At 40.3% G+C, this 24,621-nt stretch overlaps 1 protein-coding gene and 1 non-coding gene across 2 annotated transcripts; both read right to left on the reverse strand.

Annotated features, from left to right (window-relative positions):
- Window positions 1-4,668: 4,668 nt before the first annotated feature.
- TRNAM-CAU (transfer RNA methionine (anticodon CAU)) lies at window positions 4,669-4,740 on the reverse strand. Its single transcript has one exon. It is a non-coding gene; the product is annotated as a tRNA-Met (tRNA).
- Window positions 4,741-12,452: 7,712 nt separating this feature from the next.
- On the reverse strand, window positions 12,453-19,421 carry LOC104598812 (acetate--CoA ligase CCL3). Its single transcript, XM_010261045.3, has 3 exons — window positions 18,994-19,421; window positions 15,304-15,894; window positions 12,453-13,605 (listed from the first exon to the last, which is right to left on the reverse strand). The coding sequence occupies exons 1-3, from the start codon at window positions 19,207-19,209 to the stop codon at window positions 12,703-12,705; spliced, it is 1,710 nt and encodes a 569-aa protein (XP_010259347.1). The 5' UTR covers window positions 19,210-19,421; the 3' UTR covers window positions 12,453-12,702.
- Window positions 19,422-24,621: the final 5,200 nt, after the last annotated feature.

Consider the following 24,621-nt stretch of genomic DNA (forward strand, 5'->3'; position numbering starts at 1 on the left):
GGTCGGTGTAGTCGACGCACATGCGCCACTTGCCATTCGTCTTTTTCACCAGCACAGGGTTGGCCACCCAGCTCGGGTAATGGACTTCCCTTATGAAGTCTGCCACGAGGAGCTTCTCGACTTCCTCGTCGACCGCCTTCCAGCGTTCTAGGGCTAAGTTCCGTTTCTTCTGTCTAATGGGTCTAACAGTTTGGTCCGTAGGGGTTCTTTGACGGAAGCACCGATCTGGAGTGTGCGAGCTGGGTCCGTAGGCGAGGTTGGAATCGCGACTGTTTCCTCTATGGGCGAGGCTCGTTCTTCGCCTTGTTCCGCGGGCCACTCCAGATCGAGGTCACCTGCTGCCTTGGTCTTTCCCTTTAGGGCGGCAACGTAGCACTTGCGGGACTCGAGCTTGTCGCCCCGCGCTACCCTCACACCGAAGTCCGTAGGGAACTTCATGGCTAAATAGTAGGTGGAGACCACCTTTCGTAGGATATGCGTGATTGGCCGCCCTATTATGGCATTGTATGGGGAGGGGGTCGCGACCACTAGGAAGTCATGGTTGAGTCTGACGGCACAAGGCCACGTGACGACTTCCACAGGTACCGTTATTTTTCCGAGGGGCCTGACTTCCTCTCCGTTGAAGCCCACCAGGGGAGTGTTTGCGGGCTTCAATTCGCTCCTCGGCAGCTGTAGCTAATCAAACGCTAATTTGAAGAGGATGTCTACCGAGCTGCCCGAATCTACGAGTACGCGTCTGACCTCGAAGTCGCTGATCCTTAGTTTAATGACAAGCGCATCATCGTGGGGGTAGCGAACTCCTCGCGCGTCGTCTTCCGTGAAGAGGGGCCTTCAAGGACCGCTTCGCGAACTGAAGTCTGGGCCGCTGCCGAGGTACACCTTGCTACCACCGAACCTCCCACAATTACATGGATGGTTCCCCGAATTGGCCTCTCTACTGGAGGTTGTCGCTGCAACGGTTCGGCAGGCCTGCTGCTAGATTCAGGGGCGTCCTTTTCGTGCTCGCCCGGCCGATCTGCTTTATTATTATTGTTTTGTTGTACAAAGCTTCTCAAGTATCCGCAACGGATGAGCCCCTCTATTTCGTCTCGGAGATTATTGCACTGCTCGGTACTGTGACCATGGTCCCTATGAAAACTACAATACAAATTCTTGTTTCTTTCGTTCGGATTTCCCTTTAGGCGAGGTGGCCATTTCACGTACGGGGCGTCCTTGATCGTCATTAAGATCTCGGTCCGCCTCGTGTTCAGTGGCGTGTAATCTGTTCGAACTGGTAGGGGAACTCGGATCGACTGGTTCGGTTTTGGGTCCCGGGCCGAGTTTTTTCGGTCGCCGAGTTAGAGGGCTCACCATCCCTCTTTCTTTTCTCGTTTCCGCCCTCGGTTCGTTGGTTGATTTCTTCCTCCGTCCTCATGAACTTGTCCGCGAGCTTGAGGAATTCGGCCACGGTCGCGGGCTGGTTAGCTACCATGTGCCATTTGAACTCTTTGTGCGTCACCCCTCTTTTTGCTGTCGCGAGCTGCACCACAGGGTCTAACCGCGGTATCTATAAGCATGCTTCATTGAATCATTTGATGTAGCCCCGTATGGATTCTCCTTCCCTTTGGACTACCCCGAAGATGCTTTCCTCTGCTCTGGGGCACCGTTTGCTGGTGACAAAGTGTGCAGTGAAGACCTGCACGAACTGAGTCCAACACTTTATCGACCCGGGGGCTAGGTTCCTGTACCAAGTGCGGGCTACCCCCCTGAGGGTGGTGGTGAAAGCCACGAACATGCATGATTCGCTGGCTCTGGCGAGGTGCATTTGGGACTGGAAAGTGTCAACGTGGCCGTTGGGGTCGAAGGACCCATCATACTTGTCTAGAGGTGGGAGCTTGAAATTTCTGGGCAAGGGGACTGCCAGGAGTTCTAACGCGAGGGGGGAAGGAACTGAGAGAATCGGGGCAACTCCTACCTCGTCCGAGCTTGTCTCGCCTTTGCCTCTGAGCTCTGACAAGACACGGGTGGCGGTTCGTCGACTTCGTCGGCGCCTTCACTGTTGAGTGGGCCTTGTGCTGGCGCTGCTGGCCTTCGTGTTGCCGAGCTCGATGGGCCCGGAATGCTGGTTGTCCGCTGTTGCTAGTGCGCCGAATTGGTTTTCCGTGAGTGGGAACTCCAGTTTTGAGCCCCGAGGTGCCGATCTCGCGGGCGAGGTTCCCGACCCGCCTGCGAGCTGCGAGACGGGGATGACTTTTCTCTCTCTCCGGCCTGGGGACGAGGCCTGGCTGTTTGGGGGGTTCTGGGGCCTGGAGGCCTTTCCTTGGTGGGGGCGCCCATCCTGTGGAGAGGCCTTGACCGGCTTCGGAGCAGGGTGGTGAGGTGGAAGTAGTGGTTGGTTCGGTGGCAGTTGGGGGAACTGCTGTTGATAGTGATACTGGGAGAGGTTGTGCAACACTTGGTGCTGGTAAAGCTGGTGTTGCTGGAACTGTTGCATCTGGGCTTGCATTGCCCGCATGCACTGGATCAGGTCGTCCAACCGGTTTTGGCTAGCTGCCAAGGGAACGGCGGTTGGTTCAACGAAGGTAGTCTCGATGGGGAGAGGAAAGGGGATGTTTGTGGCAGGAAGGTTTATAGGCGCCACTGCTTGTGGCGTATTCAGATTGGGAATTCCATCCACCGAGAGGGGGATGGTGAACTGCCCAACGCACACCACGGGAACTTGAGGCTGTTCCCCGGTGGTGTTTGTCTCTGTACCGCGTCCGGCGTTGCTAGAAGAGGCCATGAGTGTTGAGTTTTTCAAAGAAGAAGAAAGGGGTATGAGAGTTTGGAGGGAGGCCTTTTGAAGCTTTCCCACAGATGGCGCCAATTGATGATGCACAATCCGGCCGGTCTTAGCTGTCAACGATCTTGCCTCTGAACTGAGTGGCAGGGGACCTGAAATGGAGGGGGAGAAGAAGCTCCGGGGAGAACCCGGCGTAAGGGCTCCGAAGCTCAAGTTAGAATCTTTCAAAGGCAAAATAAGCCAGATAGCGCAATAGTTAGCATACCTTGTTCTTGGGGGGTAGGGAGCCTTTTATAACCACCTCGCACACTCACTTCCAAGCTTCTGTCAGGTCGGGCATGATTATCTCTGAGCTCCTGCCAGTTCGGATGTCATCCCCTCTGGCCAGACAGAACCGCCACTGCTCCTTTTGTCGGAGCCGTCTCTGCGGCTGGTAACGACGGTGGTGGGTGGCGGTAGCGGGAGGCCGTTTGAAGTGCGGCTGTCAGGCGTCAGATCCCAAATCAGTCAGGTGCGCCGCCCATGGATACGGACGTCCTCGGTGTCAGGTACGTTTGGTCAGTCTGGTGTTTCAGAAGCGAAGTGCTGGAGTGGCGATCGAGATGTCTTGAGTTCGGTTTGGGGAGTGTTCCGAGCTGCCATGTGCCAGCTCGGGTCACGGCTGTGGCTTAGAACCCGAGATAGTTCGGGCTCCTTGCAGGGAGCTCGGGTCCTCAGTAGGGAGCTCGGGTTCTTAATAGGGAGCTCGAACTCCAGTAGGGAGCTCGGGTTCTCGGTAGGGAGCTTCAGACTCCTAGGGAGCTCGGGTTCTTGGTAGGGAGCTCGGGCTCCTAGTAGAGAATCTGGTCTGGTGGAGTTCGGGCTCAGTAGTGAGCTTGGACTTCGTTACTTTCGGTGCTCGTTTTGGGCGCTCTGCTGCCCCGAGTTGCTTGCTTTTGCCGCGTGTCGGGTGATTGCGAAGTCGGGCCAAATTTCCCTTCATCACTAACCTTAGGAATCAAACTATAAGAGGATGATATATTCGTGTATTCAACATCAGTTAATTACCGTGTACCGAAATGGAGACAAAAAACGGTTGAGTCTACAACCATGTGACCATCTCAACCACCAGATTAAGTACCTGCTTGGCTTATGGAACGGGCCTATTCAAGTAAGGTCATGCTATTCTATCCTTTGCATACTTTGAAACAATGTTCAAAGAAGTAAGAGGCTCATGGGTAAGAGGTTCAACTGTGGTCGAATCATGATGATGTGAAATATACATACATACATACATATATACATATATATAAATTTATTAATAATCACTAATGTGGACAAATTTTTTTTCTTTTTTTTTTTTGGGTAAGGATGTGGGACAAAATTCATCTAATAAAATATAAATTCTCAAAATGAAATTGAAAACTTCTATCTATGAATCCAGATTTGTTACTCATAGAGCTTGCTTCACACCAATCTCACAAAGCTTTTAAAGCTTTTAATTGTGCATTGAAAACATCTAGTGTACTTATATACTGTCATTTATGGGAAGATATGCACGGATGCCATGTGCTATGAGGTTGGTGTGAGTGTGTGAGGCGCGCTATGGGGAGCAAATCCAATTTCTCTATGTATGCCATGCATGATGCAGCAAGCGGGTTCTAGACATTAGTATATAAACCTCCCTCACTCCCTGATTGTTAGAATATTTGTGTATCTTAAAAGAAAATAAATATTCATATATGTTAATTGTTTTTTTTTTTTAAAGCCATATATGGATTAATTGTTGAAAAGTTCTATTAACGTGTTTGTAGGAAGCCCAAAAGAAGAGAGAGAGAGAGAGAGTGAAACAGCTTAAAGCGAAAAGAAGAAACAAAAAAGTGAAGTTTGGCAAAAGAGAGCTGAAAGCCTTTCTCTGAAATTCTTAATATCAGAGCCAGGTTTCGATCCTGGGGCCTGTGGGTTATGGGCCCACCACGCTTCCGCTGCGCCACTCTGATTCGTTATGAACTTGCCTTAATCTAAATATTTCAGTTTAATAGAAACCTTGGGAGTTTGGCTTTAATAGAGGATCGTTCTCAGCCCAACCTGTTCTAGGCCCGTAGATACCAAGGCAAATTAATCACGCTCTGATCGCACGATTCGAATTCATCCACCAGACATTGATTCCTGTCTTCTTAGAACTTAAGGATACAGAGGTACGAGCCCTTTGATAGCTCGGACGCTTTGAAGAACACTTCTAGATAATTATTAGCAACCGATGTGGGACAAAGTTCATTTAATAAAAATATGCAAAGTTGGAAGCTTTGCCAGGTTCATGGGAATTGCGAAGATGGGGCGCTGGCTTTGTTTCGAACCAATGAAGGGGACTGATAGTGATAGATTCTTTCAGTTTATTTGGTGCTTTAGTTTCATGATTCATGGAACCTACAGGCTACAGGGTTGGGTATAGATGTTTTAGGTAAGGTAGGTCTGCAATTTACGAGTGTTTAGTCAGAGAATTCATCAAATCAAAATAAAAAAATGCTTAAATACCAGAATTTGATTACTTTCTCCATTTAAAATGTTCTCTCGGGGTAAATTTTCCTCACACCCCCTCAAAAAAAAAAAAAAATCAAGGACAAAATTAAATGAAAAAAAAAAGTCTATTTGCATGTATTAAGTTTAATAGTTTATTTGGTGCTTTATTTATCTTACTGATTTTTGCAATGCTTATTGTGCTCAATGCATACTTTCCAAAATAAATTGTTTTTGGAAAAAAATAAATTGTCACCAGAAGACTTTCTCCTATATCAGAGCCAGGCTTCGACCCTGGGACTTGTGGGTTATGGACCCAGCCACTTTGATTTGATATTTTTCGTTTTAATTTAATTGAATATAGTGTTATAAAAGAAGCATGGACCACCACAGCTGTATATATTTAGAAAGGGACAAGTAGACTGCACTTCACCTTAGAACTTTGAATTCCAATGCAGAACTATAACGATTCAAAATTTTAAACACCTCCACCTAAACATCATCAACGCTGCCTGTGTATTGGCATCAATTCTGAATTGGCACCTACCTCAACTGTACGATGGAGGTAAGATTTGTGGGGTGGATTCAACAATAAAAAACCATTAACAAAAAGGTCATTTTACTAAAATACATCTATAGTTTCACAGATTTAATTAAACCAATTTTATAGTTTGTATTTTACTAAAAGTACCTTATAATTTACAATCTAATTACTTAGGTGGCATTTGATTGCACTTTTCAGATGTCTAAGGTTTGAAAACGTTGCTTTTCAGACTTCAAACCTATTTGGTGCCTCCTCTTAATACTGATTTAAATTTTATTTTCAAATCTGAAAATCATAATGCGCGAGCCGGATCTGAACGCACTCAGATGCGTTTTAAAGCCGGTGCATGGTCGAAATTACCCTTCAACTTTTTTCAAAATGGCACATTCACACTTGGGCTGAGTGGTTTTAGAAACTTATTTAATGTATTTTGCCACCTATCACACTTGAGTTCGGATCGTTTGTCCCCTAAGGATAAAAATTTTTTTATTCCGTCCAATACATTTTGAACACGTCATAGATCTTTCTACATTTGAAATTAACGGTCTAAACCTTTAACGGCAGCCTGGACTCAAAAAGTGATGAAATGCATTTGAAATTTTGACAACCCGCCCAAACTATCAAGCCTTTCATTCCTTTCTCTATCTCGAACTCGTCTTTCTCCCTCTTCTTTTTCTTCCTCCTCTCTCACATCTGGTTCCACCAGTGCCACTGACCGCCAGAGAAGTTGCTACCAACTGTTGGAGACGGTTGCCTCATCAGAGTCTGTAAGGCTTGCCAAAACTAAGGGTGGAGATATCCATATTTTGTATCTAGATCCCTAATTGCCTCACTAGCTATATACTGGAGTAATTTTCAACATTGTATGTAGGTTCACCTTGCAACCACCCATATTGTTGCCATCCATGTTAATGGGTCAACAAGAGGCACATTACCCTAGAGGAGAAGATGGATGGGTGGAAATAGAGATGGATGAGTTATTTAACGACATAGGAGAAGATGGGGAAGTAGGTGAAGGGTGGTCACTTGATGTCTGGTCTTATTATCCAAGGAAAACAGATTAGGCCTAAATAAATCGTATAAGGCTTTTCTTTTGCTCTACTCTGTATATAATATTGCCTTTTCATTTCAATGAATGTTACATATGGGAATTGAACAAGCATGTTTTGATAAAATCAATGTAAACTTCAGCTATATCATCTATGCTCGTCATCCTTGTTCTTGATCCATTTGTGCTCTATGGATTCAAAAAATTCATCAAAGATGGAACAAATTGGATTACAAGCCTGAAATCCATTAAATTATTGTTGGTCAGATTCATATCATTATACTAAAATTAAATAACATTGGCAATGTTTGATTAAAAAGATCGGTGTGGTTGTTTACTGATTTCTAATTGCCATTTAAAATCCCATATTTACAATATTACACTTCAGATTGCTGCAGGGGCGAAATAGGAACCATAAGAGTTGCAAGGGTGAGGCAAGGTTATGGAGCTGACCGGAATATGGCACCGGCGAGGGTTGTAGCGGTGAGGAGGGATCCTATGTGGCCAGAGTACAACAGCGTGTTGGTGGGAAGAGAAAAGAACTGTGGGAGAGAAACTTGAATCGGTGGCCGGAATGCAATAACGTGTCAATCGGTAGGGAGAGAGGAAAACCGCAAGAGAAAAACTTGAATCGACGAGGGATGGAACTATCGGCGGCTGTAGCGGCAAAGGGGCGGTGAGTGGAGAGGGAAGGGAGAAGAAGAGACGAACTCACAGTGGTATTTGGGAATGAAAAGAGAAAGTGGGTACGAAGGGTGAGTGGGTTAAGCGTATTTGATAAATAATAAAGTCCATACCATCATTAAAAAGTAATTTTCCGTTAATTTTAAATATGCTGGGCGAAGATGACATGTTTGAATAGGATTGGACGGGACAAAAAGTTTTCTGTACTAAGGAACAAACGATCCAAACTCTTTTGCCAGCACACACTCTCACACTTGGGCCCAGTGGTTTTATAATACCACCTATCATTCGGCAACCAAGTTTACTCCCTTCTAGATCGTTTATGGTATGCCTCCCCCTCCCCTCTATCTTATGTCCCAGGCACTGCTAAGGTAGAAGAAATAGTTGACGACCTTTTGATAGAACGAGACCGCATACTGCCTGAACTCAAGGAGAATTTTGTATGAGCCCACAACAAGATGAAGAACATGGCCGACTTGAAGAGAATAGAGAGAATTTAGAAATAATTGAGCCGGTGGCATACAAACTTGCCCTAACAAATGACTGCAAGCTCCATCCGGTTTTTCATTTATCTTGGCTCAAAAAGAGATCAGGCCGTTACCAATTCCACCGTGCCAACCCTACCCCCATTACTTCCCCATGGCATCATTCACCCACAACCCATGGCAATTCTATCATTAAAATGCATTTTGTTGTTGTGAGGACAGTGGAGAGAGGTAGCATTTACACAGAGGAGTAAGATTGGGAGTTTACATTTGAAGGGCATTTTTGTCCTTTTACATGTCACTTGACGGCTGGTTAACGCCGGGTACTAGATTGTTGCAAAATGAAATTTTGGGTACTAGATTGTCACATTTTAAAGTTCAGGTACTAAATTGGCACTCAACCTAAAGTATAGGATACCTATCAGGAATTTTCCCTAAAAAAAATTGTCTCCTGTCAATCTTGATTATGAAAGGATGCTCTGTTACACATGGGAAATGTAATTGCAAAGCTGATAATGCAGAAGGTTGTAATTGGTCACACAACCTCTAATACAGCCTTCTCGGTTCAGATATTTTGGGATATTGAAAAATAGGTCACATATAATAAAGTGTGAAATGGTAATCTACTAACACCGGTTAGAAGGTCAAGTTAATGACATGGGTTCTTTGGACGTTTTGAAATGTTACAGTGTGTTTTAAGAGAAATAGTGGAAAGTAAGGGTGAATTTTAACAAGGGAAAATTTCACTTTAGTACCTTGAACTTTGGGGATAGTGTCAAGTTAGTACCCAAACTTTCAAATGTGTCACTACAATACCCAAACTTTCAAAAAGTGTCAAATTGGTCCCTACCGTTAATCGATCGTCAATTAGCTGATCACGTGATGACATGTGCAACTTAAAATTTTTGAAAATATTAAAACTGCCCTTCAAAAAAAGACACTGTTCATTGTCCTCTACCGTGAAACTGAACCGATTGAGATGTTTGAGATTTTGAACTAATGAAGACACACATTCATTGTTTTCTACCTTTAGATGCTAGGCCCACTTCTAACCAAAACGAGACGGAAGGGAGAACCAGGATAGGTCAAACGAGTTTAAGAATGTCATTGCAGCCTGACAGAAGATTTGAACTACTGGAGACTCACATCCCTCTTTCCCTCCCCACCAGCCCCCACACCACCCCACCCCTCCAAAAAAAAGGATCAAGTCCCAGATTGAGAAGTATGCCACATCTGTAAATGATGCAGATAAAAAGTAAATAAGGCCAATGATAATTATATACCTGATTATGGGGTTGTTGGTCTCCATTGCTGTCAAAATTGGTTAACTCAGGGCAAGATTTCTCTGTATTCAACTTTCCCACCAAAAGCATGTTTTCAGGCATAACATTTTTATCTAAGATGTGTTCATGTGCAATTTCATTTTCTACGTACATCTGTATTTTTCTCATCTTTTTGAAACAAATCCTTGGAATTGCATTGGCTATCAGTATTTTTTTTTTTTTTTTGCAATCACTTTGAACCAAAGATTTCATCACGTCTGAATGAAGTGTTACTGAACAACGTCTTCAAAATGAAGATTTCATCACATTGTGGACCTCTTTCAAGGCAATGGTGAGACACTGAGACCGTCGGAGAGGCGAACAACCTTGTAAACGTCAGAGTAAGTGCCAGAACCTACTTGTTCAAGGACCTCGTATCATTGAGTGATTTCTATGCAGCTGAAGATGCTCCAACTTTTTAGAGGGAGGATCCATGATGAATATAAGGCCTAAGTTTTCTGATCACATCGTCAAGCTCCATATGCATTGGTTTCGAGTTTTATGTGTGTAAGATGCTATAGCTTCAATGAGCATTTGTAGAGATATGGTTTTAGAAGCTCATTAACTAGCTTGGCATCAGAGCTGGTTACTAGTTAGAGATCGGATACAAATCAAAAGAAAATTAGATGATAGGTAAAAGACATTTTTGTCCTTTTATATGACATTTAAGCTCTATTAATGGTTTTGGACTAACTTGACACTTTTTGAGACGTTAACGGTTAGACCTGTTCATAGGTCGGGCTTGGGTTTGACTTTTGCCAAATTTTGAAGGGTGCCCATCCCAAAGCCCAAACCCGACACAGTGTAAGTCAGGCCCAAAGCCCGGCCCATGAACAAGTCTATTAACGGTTTTGGACCAACATGACACTTTTTGAAAGTTTGGGTACTGGAATGACACGTTTGAAAGTTAGAGTAATAACTTGACACTACCTCCAAAGTTCAGGTACTAAAGTGGAATTTTACCTTTAAACAATTTCCCTAAAGGTTTTTTTGATAAAACGTACATCATTCTTTTTAGGGTAAATTACAAAGACCCCCTTCGGTCCAAAAAGGCCATTGCAATATTTTTTTAATCTCCATACTACCCTTGTAATAATTATTCGAATGAGAAAACACTGTTCATCTTCCCCGACCTCACGATACATGAACAACGGTGATCCCCTTCACCTCATATTCCTTCACATCTCTCTCTCTCCCTCGATCTCTCTTCTTCAGTTCTTCCCCTTCCCCTTTCTCTCCTCATTTTTCTTCTTTCCGCTTTCCTCTATTTTTCGTTCCTCTCGGCCATAGCCACCACAACTCGTTGCAGGCTAATTTGGGCATACCCCCTGCTAACCCTCATTGTGTTCATGTAGGCAGGAAATGATCTCTATTCTCGCTAAGATTTCGTTTTCAATCAGGGAATGGGTCTTCGTTTTCCAATTTTTATAGTATCTCTCTCAAGTTCCATATGAACCCGTATCGATTCTGTACCTATTGACCAAGGGGGTATTTGATTATGGCTTAAGTGGCCGAAATAACTCTTCCTCTGTTTCTTCAATACTTTCTTCAGAGATAAATTTTTAATGAGTTGAATTTGCCATTCTGAAACTACAAGTTTTATTCTTTGAAGACCAGTTTTTGAAACTACAAGTTGAATTTGCCATTCGGAAAAGAATATATTGTCGTGCAATATCATACTCAAGGTTAAGTCCAACTAAAAACTCAAAAACCCTATTCTTTTCTGCTAGTTTCTGATAAGTTGTTGCATCATTGCTACTTTCCAAACCACAATCTCCAAATGATCTATCTCCTACCATAAGGTTTTTAGGGCTAAAAAATAAATAACAAAAGACTTATCTCCTTGCCTAGTAACAATCACCTGGTTTCTCAATCGATAGGCTCTAGCAACATTTTCATTCTTTAAATAGGCTTCTGCTACTCTATCCCAAATATCCTTAACTATGTTAGCCCATAAAAAGTTCTTACTTATATAGGACAACATGAAATTACACAACCAAATCATCACCATGTAGTTCTCTTATACCCATCAGGGATTAATTTCAGGTTTATTTTCCTCACCGGTGACATACCACAATTTCCCATGAACACCATTCTAAGTAATTTATACCATCCAACTTTATTGTAGTGATAGTTCTAGCCCCAAAGAGGTCTAGTACCTCCTCCCCCGAATCCCATTTCTCCTAAAAATTTGTTTTCAACTACACAACCCTTAAACACCTTCTTGAAACCCTAGAAGCCCCTTCCTCCAAAGATTCTTTTTTTTGTGAGAGTGGGAGCAAAGAGAGAAGAGGCTGTCACTACCCTTCAAAAAACCTCAAGGAACCCTAAAAAACTAGAGCGCCACTTCCTAGGTCAAAATTAAAGAGTCCTACTAAAATATAACTCTCCCCCTTTCTCCAATTCTTCCTAATTTTGGTGTAAAACCCTAGACCAGTTACAAGGGATTGCAATTCCACCAAAAAAATTCAAAAATCAAGATTTAAAATAAAAAACATGATAAAGGGAAAAAATGGAAAATAAAAAATCAGGCTTTTTGACAAAACATTGTCATATATACATATATAATTCCATCATTTTAAGAGGGGGTAGGATTGGAAATATGAAATCAGGGAAGAGGTAAAATTAAAAATATAAAATCAGCATTTTAAGAGGGGATAAGATTGGAAATATGAAATAAAGGAAGGGTAGAATTGGAAATGTAAAATCAGGGTGTTCGACTTGGACACTCATCCATTTCTCTTTATTATAAATGGGTAAGATCTATTATATATATATATATATATATATATATATATATATATATATATATATATATATATATATATATAATTCCATCATTTTAAGAGGGGGAAGGATTGGAAATATAAAATATTTTAAAAGAAGATAGGATTGGAAATATGAAATCAAGGGTAGAATGGAAATAAAAAGATAGTATGTATGCTGTTAAAACCAAGATCTAATTCGATGTGACAAATCCATTTATTGGTTTCTTCACTGCTTTGATCTGATTGCATTGGAAAAACATAACGTTCAGGTTTCAGGGGTTAACCGTTAACCCATTACTGCATTCACGAGTCGCAACCACATGGAGTGGTCCCAACACTTCAACTCGCAGAAACTCCTTATATATTGGTTGAGTCCACAAACAGGCATCTTTTTTACAGAACTTTTGAAAACTTGAACCAACAATCGCTTCCAGAGAACTCTCGACTACCATAATGATTTACAATGAAGGCCGAAAGGAGTCGAGTAATAACAAATGGGAAAACTTACTATTTAATTACTATGCAACCTTTTGGCTACTAGAAAGAGTGGTAGTAATAGGTACTCCCCCCCCTGATGTTGCGCAATGGAGGAGGCTACAGTCTGCTCTTCTTGACAGGTCCCATCTCCTTAGCTTTCTTTCTCAGCAGATGCTTCTGTACCTTCCCTGTGGATGTCTTGGGCAGAGGCCCAAAGAGTATAGATTTTGGAATCCAATAAGCTGGAAGCTTCTTACGGCAGAACTTCATTATATCCTCGGCCATATGTTGTTGGTCTGATCCACCATCATCCATGCCAGGCTTTAATGTCACAAAGGCACAAGGCGACTCTCCCCACCTCTCGTCTGGCCTTGCCACCACGGCCACCTCTAAGACTGCAGGGTGGTGGTACAGAGCACTCTCCACCTCCAAGCTGCTAATGTTTTCACCTCCAGATATAATGATGTCCTTCGCCCTGTCCTTAACCTCTATGTACCCATCTGGATGCTTCACGCCGAGGTCCCCAGAATGGTACCAACCCCCATGAAAAGCCTCTTCGTTGGCCTTGGGGTTGTTTAAGTAGCCCTTCATTACACTATTCCCACGCATCACAATTTCTCCAAGACTAGTACCATCAGCAGGGACGGGTGCCATGGTTTTTGGGTCGACAACATCCAGGCCCTCCATACCAACGTAGCGTACACCCTGGCGGGCATTGAGGCGGGCTTGGGTTTCAGGGGGAAGAGAGTCCCACTCAGGCTTCCATGCACATACTGTGGAAGGTCCATAGGTCTCAGAGAGACCATAAGTGTGGGTGACACGGAAACCAAGCTGGGTCATTGCAAACAGAACAGATGGAGGTGGTGCTGCACCGGCTGTCATCACACGGACGAGGCGAGGAAGAGGGAGGATGGCTTCATCTTTACGAGCATTTGCTATGGTGTTGAGTACTACAGGTGCAGCACAGAAGTGGGTAACCCCTTGGTTGGCTATGGCAGAGTAGACAGATTTGGCTGTAACCTGTTACAAAAGTAAAAAGAACTCAGACCACTAATGAGGAAAATTCCAGAAAGAAATAGGAAATTGGTCGTGTCCCGAGTTAATCAAGAAATTTGAATGTTCTACTGATTCTTGTGTCCCGAGCAAGGTTCAAAATATGTTACGTATCGACCAATACATATCATTCTGGGACCCTTCCGATACGCCCTTATCTGACCGGTTCAGGAGATGGAGGGATCCTAAACCGGCTCCCCTGAACTAGTTTTGAAACTTGGTCTCGAGTTAAAATAAATAAAAACTTTTAACCTCCAACCCAAGACGGCAAGACCATAATTGGCTTAAAAGGTAAGAGCATACGACATTATGACATGAGGTGCATGCCTTTTTGTAAGCACCTTAGGTGTATATGTGACTCTCCTATATGTGGTAGTTGTTAATTACTTAATTTATTCGGTTCAGTATAAGGTAATGTAAGCATGGTACAGTACAAAAAGTATACATAACCAGGAATGCATTAAAGTCCCATTCACACAAAAATAATCTTAATAAGGGCCTTTATTTTTTAAGTAACAGTGACTAACTAAAAAGATGTACAAACTAGTCAGGACCCGTGAGAGCTTTATTTATAAGCAAATATTTTTGAAAAATATTTATTTATTAATTTTTATTGGTTTGTTATTATTTTTGTATTATTTTTAGGCAAAATTATAGAAAACATCTAAATAACAATACTACAAACCACCTTTGTGTTTTGACGCTACCAATGGCCTCCCCTATAGTTTTGAAAAAAAAGTGCAAATACCTCCTTTCCCTTGGCTTTTCAATTACAAAGACATTAAAGTTACCAAAATAACCTTATCATTGTTATTGCATTGTCATATACAATCTAAAGTTTCAACTTTACCCTCCACTAATTTATTTTGCTAGACACTCCTTACTCTTCTTGGACAAAGTAAGGCAAAATAGCTGAAGAAGTGAAATTAATGCATTATATTAACATTTTTTATTTGGAATGATGACAAAAGGAAGGCTATTTGCACCTTTTATCTAAACAATAGGGGGGGTTTTGTTAAGGCCAAAAGACTGGAATTTTGTATTAAAAAAACCACTGTGGAGATTCATAGGATTGTTAGAAAACCGAAGGAAATTTCCTTGGTCATAGGTCATAGGTGGGTGTTCATAAATTTCACAGCAGGCAAAATACTAGCTTTTCATTTTTAATTTTTATATACAAAAACAAAAAATGTATATATGTTTTATTCAAAGCAAAAACAGGGGTGCTTTAATCAACACTCAAATCAAAAAATGTCCCAACTGCCAGACATGGGTTAATTAAGCCTGGTATTATGTTGCTAAATCATGGACTGGGTTCAGATGATTCTACATCTTGCAGGTAGAAGCAGCTATTTTTCTTGCATAAAAACCAAATATCACTGAAAATAACTTCACAGACTGGATTCAGAAGTTTAATTCCCATGCAATAGGGTGCACAGATCATGAATTATGTATACATCCTAGCTGATGCCTCAATCAATAAATCGCATCTCTTTTCATCAAAAGATGGCAAAGACAACCACAAGTACTACTAGGAAACAGACATGTTCTGAAGCAACATATGCCTCCGGATGACCTAACTTCAGAAGTTAACTACATTACTATAAGAATTGAGAAGCACTAGACTTATTAAATTATGCATGATTATTCTGTATATCCACATACCTGGCGAAGACAAATGTTTGTCCCACAGAGAGCTGCAAGTGCCCAAGTGAAGCACCACCCATTGCAGTGAAACATGGGAAGAGTCCAGAGGTACACAGCCCCTTCACTTAACCCCCATATGACGCAATCACTCAAAGCCATGATATATGCCCCCCGGTGGCTCAACACAACCCCCTTTGGGCTGGATGTCGTTCCAGAGGTATAACCCAAAGCAATGCTCTGCCACTCATCCTTTGGTGGTCTCCAAGCAAACTCAGGGTCACCACCTTCCAAAAACTTCTCATATTCTATAGCCCCTTTATCTAGAGCATATTTTAGTGCCCTAGGATCACAATTTTCATCACCTATGACAATCATAAGTGGAGGTCTAAAGTTGCCTTGGCTTTTCCCTGCTAAAATCTTCAAGGCTTCATCTGCCAAGGAAAAATATTCTTGGTCCACCATAACAGCAGCAGCAGAACAATGCCCCAGAAGAAAAGCAACAGTTTGTGCATTTAAGCGAATGTTGACACAGTTTACCACAGCTCCAGCCATTGGAACTCCAAAGTGAGCCTCATATATGGCTGGGACATTTGGTGCAATTACAGCTACCTGCCAGAATGAGAAAAGAGAAAGGATTCCATTACACCGTCAACTTGGATTTTATACAGAAAATCAGGAAAATGGCCAATAGGCTAAACACAAGGAAAAAATTGGGGGAATTTTGCTCTTGTAATTTTATTTACATCATATGCATTCTTGGAAAGCTCACACATAATAGTTTCACAACTTTCATCATAATTCCAGAAAAAAGAGTCAGATAAAATTGGCATAAATTACAAGTTATTAAATTTATCAGAATAAGACACCACCCTGTTTCTCATGAATAAGATATTTGGACAGAGTCATCAGAAAGCACAATGTATAACAGTGCTGCTACAAAGCTTAAGACTAGCATTGTTATATGGGAAAGAATGCTGGGAAATCAAGAAACATGTTGGAAATTTTGAAAAAAACAAGAAGTTTACCTGAGTGGATGAATGAGCAGAGTTAGAAATGTGTACATTAAAGAGAACTTAGGAGTAGACCCACTTGGTGACAAGATGAGGAAAGCATGACCAATGACCACGCCAGAGAGAAGGATAGGGATGCTCACGGTTCAGTTAACTGAACCATGGGCTTTTTCGTTTTTTGAAAACAAACCAGCCCTTCAGTTTTTGTAAAATCCCAAACCAAGGTCAAACCTAAATCAATGTGTTAACTGGTTTATAGGTTTGGTTTTTGATTGGTTCATCTCTTCATTTTTTATATTTATAATATATATTATAAATATAATATGTATTTATATAATACAAATATAATATGTATTTATATAATACAAATATAATATGTATTATAAATATATATATACACCAGTTAGTTCGGTTAACCGTAGGTTTTTCTTTTAGGTTAACCAAAACCAAATGTTAACCAGATTTTTCAGTTAAGATCAGTTTTCCAGTTTTTGATGAGCACCCCTAGAGAAGGAAAGACTTTAAAAGAACAAAAGGAAGACTGATTGCACTGAGCTGAAGTGGTAAGAAGTTATCTAAGAACTTACAAATTTGCTAAAAAATATAGCCCTTGTTCATAGGGGCAGAGCCCAACCCAGCCCTCCCTCTCTCTCCCTCTCCCTTTCCCCCTCTTATCAGGTTGGATCCAGGTCTACCCTGACCCAAACCAGACAAGACCCATTGACAGCACGATATACCCACCAATAAAAAGGCCCTTTTTATATGTAGGGAATAATTGGATGTGGACCCTAAAGTATTGAATCCAGGTTCCACCTTTCTATGTTCACACCTTAAGTGCTAATGTGTTATTTGGTATTACATATTACATTTTACACATCACACATTACAAGGGGATTAGGGGGCCAAGACAGAGCTGGTTTAGATGAGGTCCACTAGGCACTAACCTTACCACAAAGAGCCTTTAGTTACACAGGTTTGATCCTGTGCCTCCATATTTGAAACTTGAAAGGACACTGAGTGGCAATCTCAGATACTGGGTCATTGGCAATCCAGTGTTTTGTTCAGTCCGAACAAAATGATATTAACTGAAAAATGGAGGATTGATCAAAATCTAAGAATATAGTGGTTTATTTGGCTTCCAAATGCACGAACTTTGATTTACTTCTTTCCCTAGTGAAGCAAAAATTTCCCCAAGTCTGCAATTTTGATATTGGCAGAAACAGTTAAAGCCCTACTTTTCATTTGAGAAGCACTCAGTCACATCAACTGTGTGATCAATTAAATTACAAGAATATGAGGAGATGAGTAATTTGAAGGCTAGATTAGTTAGAAACTAGTATAGCTCAGAATCCCCTAGTTATTCAAGCACAACAAAACACATTAGGCTCTTTGATATTAGTAAGTATAACTCAAGGAATTCTGAATTTGGTTAAGTTATTTATCAGACATTCTTCATTAATGACACCCTGGAAAAAGTAAGCTTTAAGGTAAATCTACAGATACCCAAGATAGTGCTAAATCCTATTTATTCCAAACTTTTTGGTTAACTTATTTTCATGGGCAATCTTCAATAATGTTATAATGGCATTTCGCAAGAGGAATCTAAGATGGTGCTACATCCTATTTATCTATTCATATTTACAGGCTCATTCCATATGCAAATGATATCTTGGCATGTGATTTGTACAACCAAGAATATTTAGATCACATATTTCAAGTCAGATCACGAGAGCTCTCAAGGCCAAGAGTCTGCAAATCCATAAAATAAGAAAATTAATACATAAATCTAGAAATGGCAGAAATGAATCAAATTTTAAAAAATCTCATACAGGGCAAAATAAGCTTCATTGAGATATAACGTTATTAGGTTCAGTTATAAATTTATAATCATTTGACTCTCAGATGTCTTTTTTTTTTTTTTGAAAGAAGGTAAAGTATGATTGTAACATCTCAAAGCCTGTGCTCAGGTAGTCAGGTTTTTAGAGTTAATTGGTTCTTGTACTATTCTGTTTCAGATATAATGATATAGCATGAATAAAAAACGAGTGACTTCTTACCAACTCCTCACATCTCATGGTTTTGCAGAAAAAAGATTACCTTATATGCATTTCATTTACGTAAATTGTCATGACTGATTAGACCTTTTTACTCGACATGTAGGGTATATGCCTAAAGATTCTTAATCGGTAAACATACTTGCCATCAAGACCAGTATTTCTAAACATTTCCAAATTCAAGACAAGCCATCGGTAGATTAACAAATAAGTGATCCTCAAAGAAAAAGTGATACATGGAAAAAGATCGGAAGACGCAAAGAATATGAAGAATACATGCATAAAACAGAGCAGCTATCGATGCCAGATCGGCACCATTTGGTTCTTTAAATTTTCTCATAAAATAACTAGTAAAACCAAAACATCGTAACATCATTAAAAAATTAATGTACATAACAAGTAATTAACAAAAGAAGAATGTTCAAGAAGAAAAGAATGGACAGATATAGGCCAGTTCACAAGAACTAACAGAAACAGGAAGGAAAGAATCCAAGTCCGTAACATCATTCAAAGATTAATATACATAACAAGTAAATAACAAAAGAAGAATGTTAAAGAAGAAAAGAATGGAAAGATATAGGCCAGGTCACAAGAATTAACAGAAACAGGAAGGAGAGAATCCAAGTTAGCCGAATTAAGCTCACCGTCTTTCCAAGGCCGATCGAATGCTTAGAAAGCGCCGAAGCCATGCGTCTGCAACGCTGATAAGTCTGAAGCCACGTATACTGCAACCGTCCATGAATGATCGATTTCCTCTGTGGATGGACTAGAGCTGCTCTCTCCAGAAACCAGAGTGGGGTTAGGGCAGTGTAGTTGGCATCGTTCTTCGGAAGATTGTCGATGTCTCCTTCTCCCGCCATTGACGAATTTATTGTCTTTCGCCCTCCTCTCTCACCCTCACCCTCACCCTCACCCTCACTCTCTCTCTCTCTCTCTCTCTCTGACTCTTGCTGTGACTGTGACTGTGACTTGCTTGACCCCTCCTTATTTACCTACTTATATAGCTCGCTGCTCGCAAAGTCGCAATTCTCTCTCTCTCTCTCTCTCTCTCTCCATCTCTCTCCCCATTCTTACTCTCATGCGGTGTCTTCATTTCTTTTCTTTTTTTTTTTTTGGTATTTTGTGTCTTCATTTCTTTTCTTTTCTTTTTTTTTTGGTATTTTGTGTCATCATTTTCCAGAATGGAAAATTTTGAATGGAATCCTCAATCCTGGACGCTAGATAAACACTAACTGCACGGCTGCACGTGCACGTTTCGAGGAAGCTAGTCAAGCTACGTCCATTTCTTCTCCTTCTCTTCTCTGATTCTCTATCTGTTTCTCTTTGTGAGTGTGGGTCCGGTAGTCGGATCGTATAGCGAACAAGGCTAAACTGAACGTCTTAAGGAATTTTCCACGTCGAAATTAATTTGAAAAACCCCTCCTACGTGTACGTGGTTAGAAAAAACCCACTTTATTAGTAGAGACAATTAAGAAAGTAGCAGACAGTAGAATCTGTCTTTCTATCCTCCACGTGGCAGAAGTATGGCAGATGGTGTAGGTAAAATCCATATACGGCCCGCTTAGAGATTTTTTTTCTTAATTAATTTTGTATGGATGCAGTGGGCCACGGCCAAGCCCACCGAATTTTGATTCCGAGACATTTTTTGTGAGCATAGTTCCTGGCAAAAGCGAAAGGCAAATTGACTTCAGACTGACTGAATTGGACCAAACTGTAATACCATTGATTGTGGGCTATATGAAATTGAATTGAACTTCATCACCGGCAAAGCATGGCACGCCCATTGCGTAGACCAGAGATCGGATCTGCTCCTCACTAAAAGCGCCTCACACGCGTCTCATAATCACATCACTTTTAAGTTATTATTTAAGGGAGATGTTCCCAATGCATGATGGATGTGCATGCGAGGCGCCCGAGTGTGAGGAACAGATCCCATCTCAGACAATTAGTAACAATAATTGATCCAACACAACCCATTTGTAGGCCCAGATGAGATGCATACTTATAAGGGTAATTTGGGTATTAAAAACAATTGGTAAAAGTAGATATCCAAATTCACATTAATCGAGTGGGGAAAAAAGGGTGAAACTATGCCATGTGGCGTGTGCAATGCATTGTAAAGCCTTGACGTCGGAGCTTACGTCTAGAGTGACATCAGTGATAAGCCATTAAACCCCCTCGTTCAGATAAGACTGTATGCCCTGTCAGATCTATGTGTGGCCAAATAATAGATAATAAATAATACAATCAAATTACGTATTGTCGCCAAACATTTAGGGTTTTAGGTATTATTATTTTTTTTGAAAGCCAGGGTTTTAGTCCAAAATGGAAAATATAATATATATATATATATATATATATATATATATATATAACTATGATATGGAAAAGATATGATATCTGAAAAATTTTTACGTAATGAATTGGAATCATAAATGTGATAGCCAATCAAGTGTTATTTATCAAAATTCATGCATAGATTTTGATTGGTCAAAACTCTTTTTATACTATATCTTTTCTGCATCATAGAATTTCCCATATATATTATGTATTGTGGTTGTTTGTAGATTAAGCTGCATTTTGGCAAGGTTTTTCTTTACAAACATTTTTGCCCAAATATATATATTTTATCCTCACACACTCATTAAAGCCTTTTTGTAATTGTGTATTTGGAATATCTCTATATTTGTAGATTTTTTTCATAGGGAGATATTCCTAATACACACTTGCGAGGGTTGTGAACATGTAATAAGTGATTCAGTTTTTCAGGCTTTTAAAAATATGTTTATAGATTATTTATTAGTAAAATTTTCAATAGTACACTGTACTTTGGGTCTAGTGCCATGTGGGTATCCAAACTTTAAAATGCAACAATTCAGTATCCAAACTTGTAAAATGTGCCAATTTATTACCTCCTGTTGATCTGTATGTTAATCAACTGTTATTTAACAGTTGGAAAAACACAAATACCCTTTGAGTGTCATCTAATTCTCTTTTATCAACCATCCAAACATTGACAAAAAATAACAGTCCCAAATTCTTGCCTCTTTTATTCAAAAAAATTGGGGTTACCAAAATGCCCAGTAAGACATAACCCCAACTTTTTTAAATAAAAGAGACAAGAATATGTGACTGTTTATTTTTTGACAGCATTTGGATGATTGATAAAGACAATTAGATGACACTCAAAGGATATTTGTATCTTTTCAAATGCCACTAAATAGATGGTTAACAGGTTAATTAACAATAGACACTAGATTAACACATTTTGAGAGTATAAATAATGAATTGTCACATTTTAAAGTTTAAAGACCAAAGTGAGAATAGACCCAAATTATGGGATATTAAATCAATAATTTTTCTTATTTATTAAGTAAAAAGATAAAAAAATCTTTATTTAAAGCTTTACAAACGCAACCTAATTACTTCCATTTAGGGATATCAACGAACCCGTGCCGAACCCGACCCGTTGATATTCCTACTTCGGTAACATCCCTATGCTATGCTATTGTTAATTGATGGATGTTTGCTTTAATGAGGAAAGTAATGAATATACCGAAAAGAAAGATGTCCGTATATTCGCTTAGGTGTAATGCGTCCTGGCCATGAAATCTGTGGGCCCCACTCAGTGTGTACTGTATACAAACACTCAAATAGCTGATGATGGTGATTGGTGAGCCGATGGTGACGGGATCTGCTCCTCACAAATGAGCGCCTCACATGTACATCCACCGTGCAATAGGATGAGCGTGTGAGGCGCCCGTAAGGCGCTCAGAGTGAGGAGCAGATCCGGTCTGGAGCCGATGATCTCGACCGACCCCCGCTTCAACTTGAGCCAAACGTAGAATGATGGCAATACTAGTCTAGTCCTACTCGTGACTTGACTCTTTTGGTTTTGGTCGCCACCAAATGTAGCACACGTCACATCCTCCTCACTTCACATGGCTAATTCATGGCAGATGGGTGGGCCTTGCGCCTTGGGAGTTGGGACCGTTAGTTCTTATGGTACTGTTGCTGCTTTTGCAAACTGCGGGCACAGAATGCAGGATATAAAACAGGCCATCCACATATAGGAAACCCTATCAACCGGCTGGGCCTGGGCTAGTCATTGTTGTCATCTGGTAAGGAGTAAGGACACTTCGAATCCTTCCAAGGAGGACGACTACATCACGGCATTTATTGTTGTTTCTAGGATTTTGTCTGGACATCTCTCAATCAGAGAACTGAGAGAGACCTACGATATTTGACGTACCAGGTTCAGGTTCTGAGGTTGATCAGTCAGTACTCAGTAGTCACCCCTCTCCAGTTGCCACCTGCACTGCTTCACCAAAAAAATGTTTGTCTTTATGCGTAAGGCCGCCCGGTCGGGGATTACCGAATACCGATTGCCAATGTAGAATGAATCTGTGGGAAGGGTCTCGCTCTCGCAGCTGCTTTTCAAAACCACATGACAATGGCAGCAGAGCTTGGGTATTAGAGCCCATCAGATAAGGAGATCACAGTGATGCTGGTCCCACCTAATACATTTGGCTGGTTCCTTGAACATTTATATTTTGCAAAAAATGAAATCGTAATTTAGGAAGTAATGGGATCCTTCTGGTCTTCTAGATATATTTTGGCACTTCTCTACCGCTCGCTTCCCCTCCTATGAAAATACATGACGTGGCAGATCTTGTATCACATACAATGTATAAATCGGGCCATGCCATGCGTGCAGTCCATGCAAAGCGTAGGTCGGTTTGTGCTTTCCTCCTATGGGATATTTTAAGGGTCAGTCTGGTATGGCCTACGGCTTGAGTTTGTGCAGACTCAGGCCAGGCTAGGTGGGTTGTGGGCCATGTAGTGGGCCTGGCCCGTGTCAGGCTGGGCTATGGGTTATGCCTTGGGCCTAAGCTGAAAGATGCCAAACTATTTTTTTTTCTTTTTTGATATTTTGATATTTTTTATTTTTTGATAAAATAATTCACTTTTCTTAATTCAATAAATCCTTTGAGCTTGGAACAAATAGGAAAAAATAAAAAATCTAACAAAGAAATTAAAAAAATACTTAAATACTTAACAAAATATAAAATGGACAACAAATTGGAAAAAATAGGAATTTTACTTATTGAATTTGAATAATGCAATGGTCAATGGACAATATATGAATGAAATAAAATATAAAAAATATAATACAATTATAAATTGAAAATAAAATATTACATTGTTGAAAAAATAAGAACTAATATAAATAAAATTGAAAAAAAAGTATAATAATTTTAAAAATTGAAAAAAAATACAATAACTAAAATAATAAAATGTTGTATACAAACGAATAAAAAATATTGATTTCATCATTTTTCTTCAATTTCCACCTCCACCTACATTTTCATCTAATCACCTCATTGATTGTCATCAGATGCTTCAAGTGGAACATCAAGTGTAATGTCTTATCTTGTAGTCTATCTTCAACATCCAACCAATTTTTAAGGCAAATGCACATCTTCGGACTTTTTATCACTTATATAGCTTCACTTGTCATCTAGCACCCTAGTACCTACACTAAAATAAGACTCCAATGGAATTATAAACATAAAAGGGATTAATACATCACATGTCATGGCGGCAAGGACTATATAGTTTTTTTCATGTCCTTTCCACGAAGCTAAAATATCAAAATTATCTCACCCCTTATTGAATTGTTGTCACAAGAACCAATTAAAATAGAAGCACTTGCTTGTAAATAAAAATTAAGTTTCGTAAATGAACTTGTTGATGAACTAGTAGTAGATTTCTGCATCTTATGCGGTAGAGATAGAATTTTGTTTCTACTACTGGAAATGAAACTAGCTATTTTAGAAGTAGAACTTGCACCTATATAAGATTTCTTATACCCACCCACTTGAGATTCATATAAACTATACATTTCACAATATGATTCAAGTAAAATTTCTAAACAATATTTCCTAATTCTAGGATTTAATATTACAACTAAGCAATAAAGAGGAGAAATTTTCTCATAATACTTTTTAAATTTATTTTCCATTATTTCAATAATACTTTGAAATTGTGGATTTTCCTATATTTTGCAAAACAATCACTAATTATAAATAATTGATTAACAAAAAGATAACTAGTTGTCTTTAATTGCATTCAAGCATGCTTTAGTGCAGGGGTAAATTAGTAATTGCCACTTTTTTTTTATTTTGATAAAAAAGAAAAGCATGGGCATGACTAGGTGAACGTGTCTAGCCTAAAAATGCTCTAAACAATCTATGTTGTTGGCCCCCAAC

This window comes from Nelumbo nucifera, chromosome 3 (assembly GCF_055504915.1).
Source record: "Nelumbo nucifera cultivar China Antique chromosome 3, China Antique-T2T, whole genome shotgun sequence".
NCBI classification, from domain to species: Eukaryota; Viridiplantae; Streptophyta; class Magnoliopsida; order Proteales; family Nelumbonaceae; genus Nelumbo; species Nelumbo nucifera.

Excerpts from the sequence above, each read along its gene's own strand:
- LOC104598812 (XM_010261045.3), bottom strand. The coding sequence starts at position 19,209 with ATGGCGGGAGAAGGAGACATCGACAATCTTCCGAAGAACGATGCCAAC. Across the intron at positions 15,895-18,993 it reads CGATCGGCCTTGGAAAGACG|GTAGCTGTAATTGCACCAAA; the intron begins GTGAGCTTAATT and ends TCATTCTGGCAG. Across the intron at positions 13,606-15,303 it reads CAAACATTTGTCTTCGCCAG|GTTACAGCCAAATCTGTCTA; the intron begins GTATGTGGATAT and ends CTTTTGTAACAG.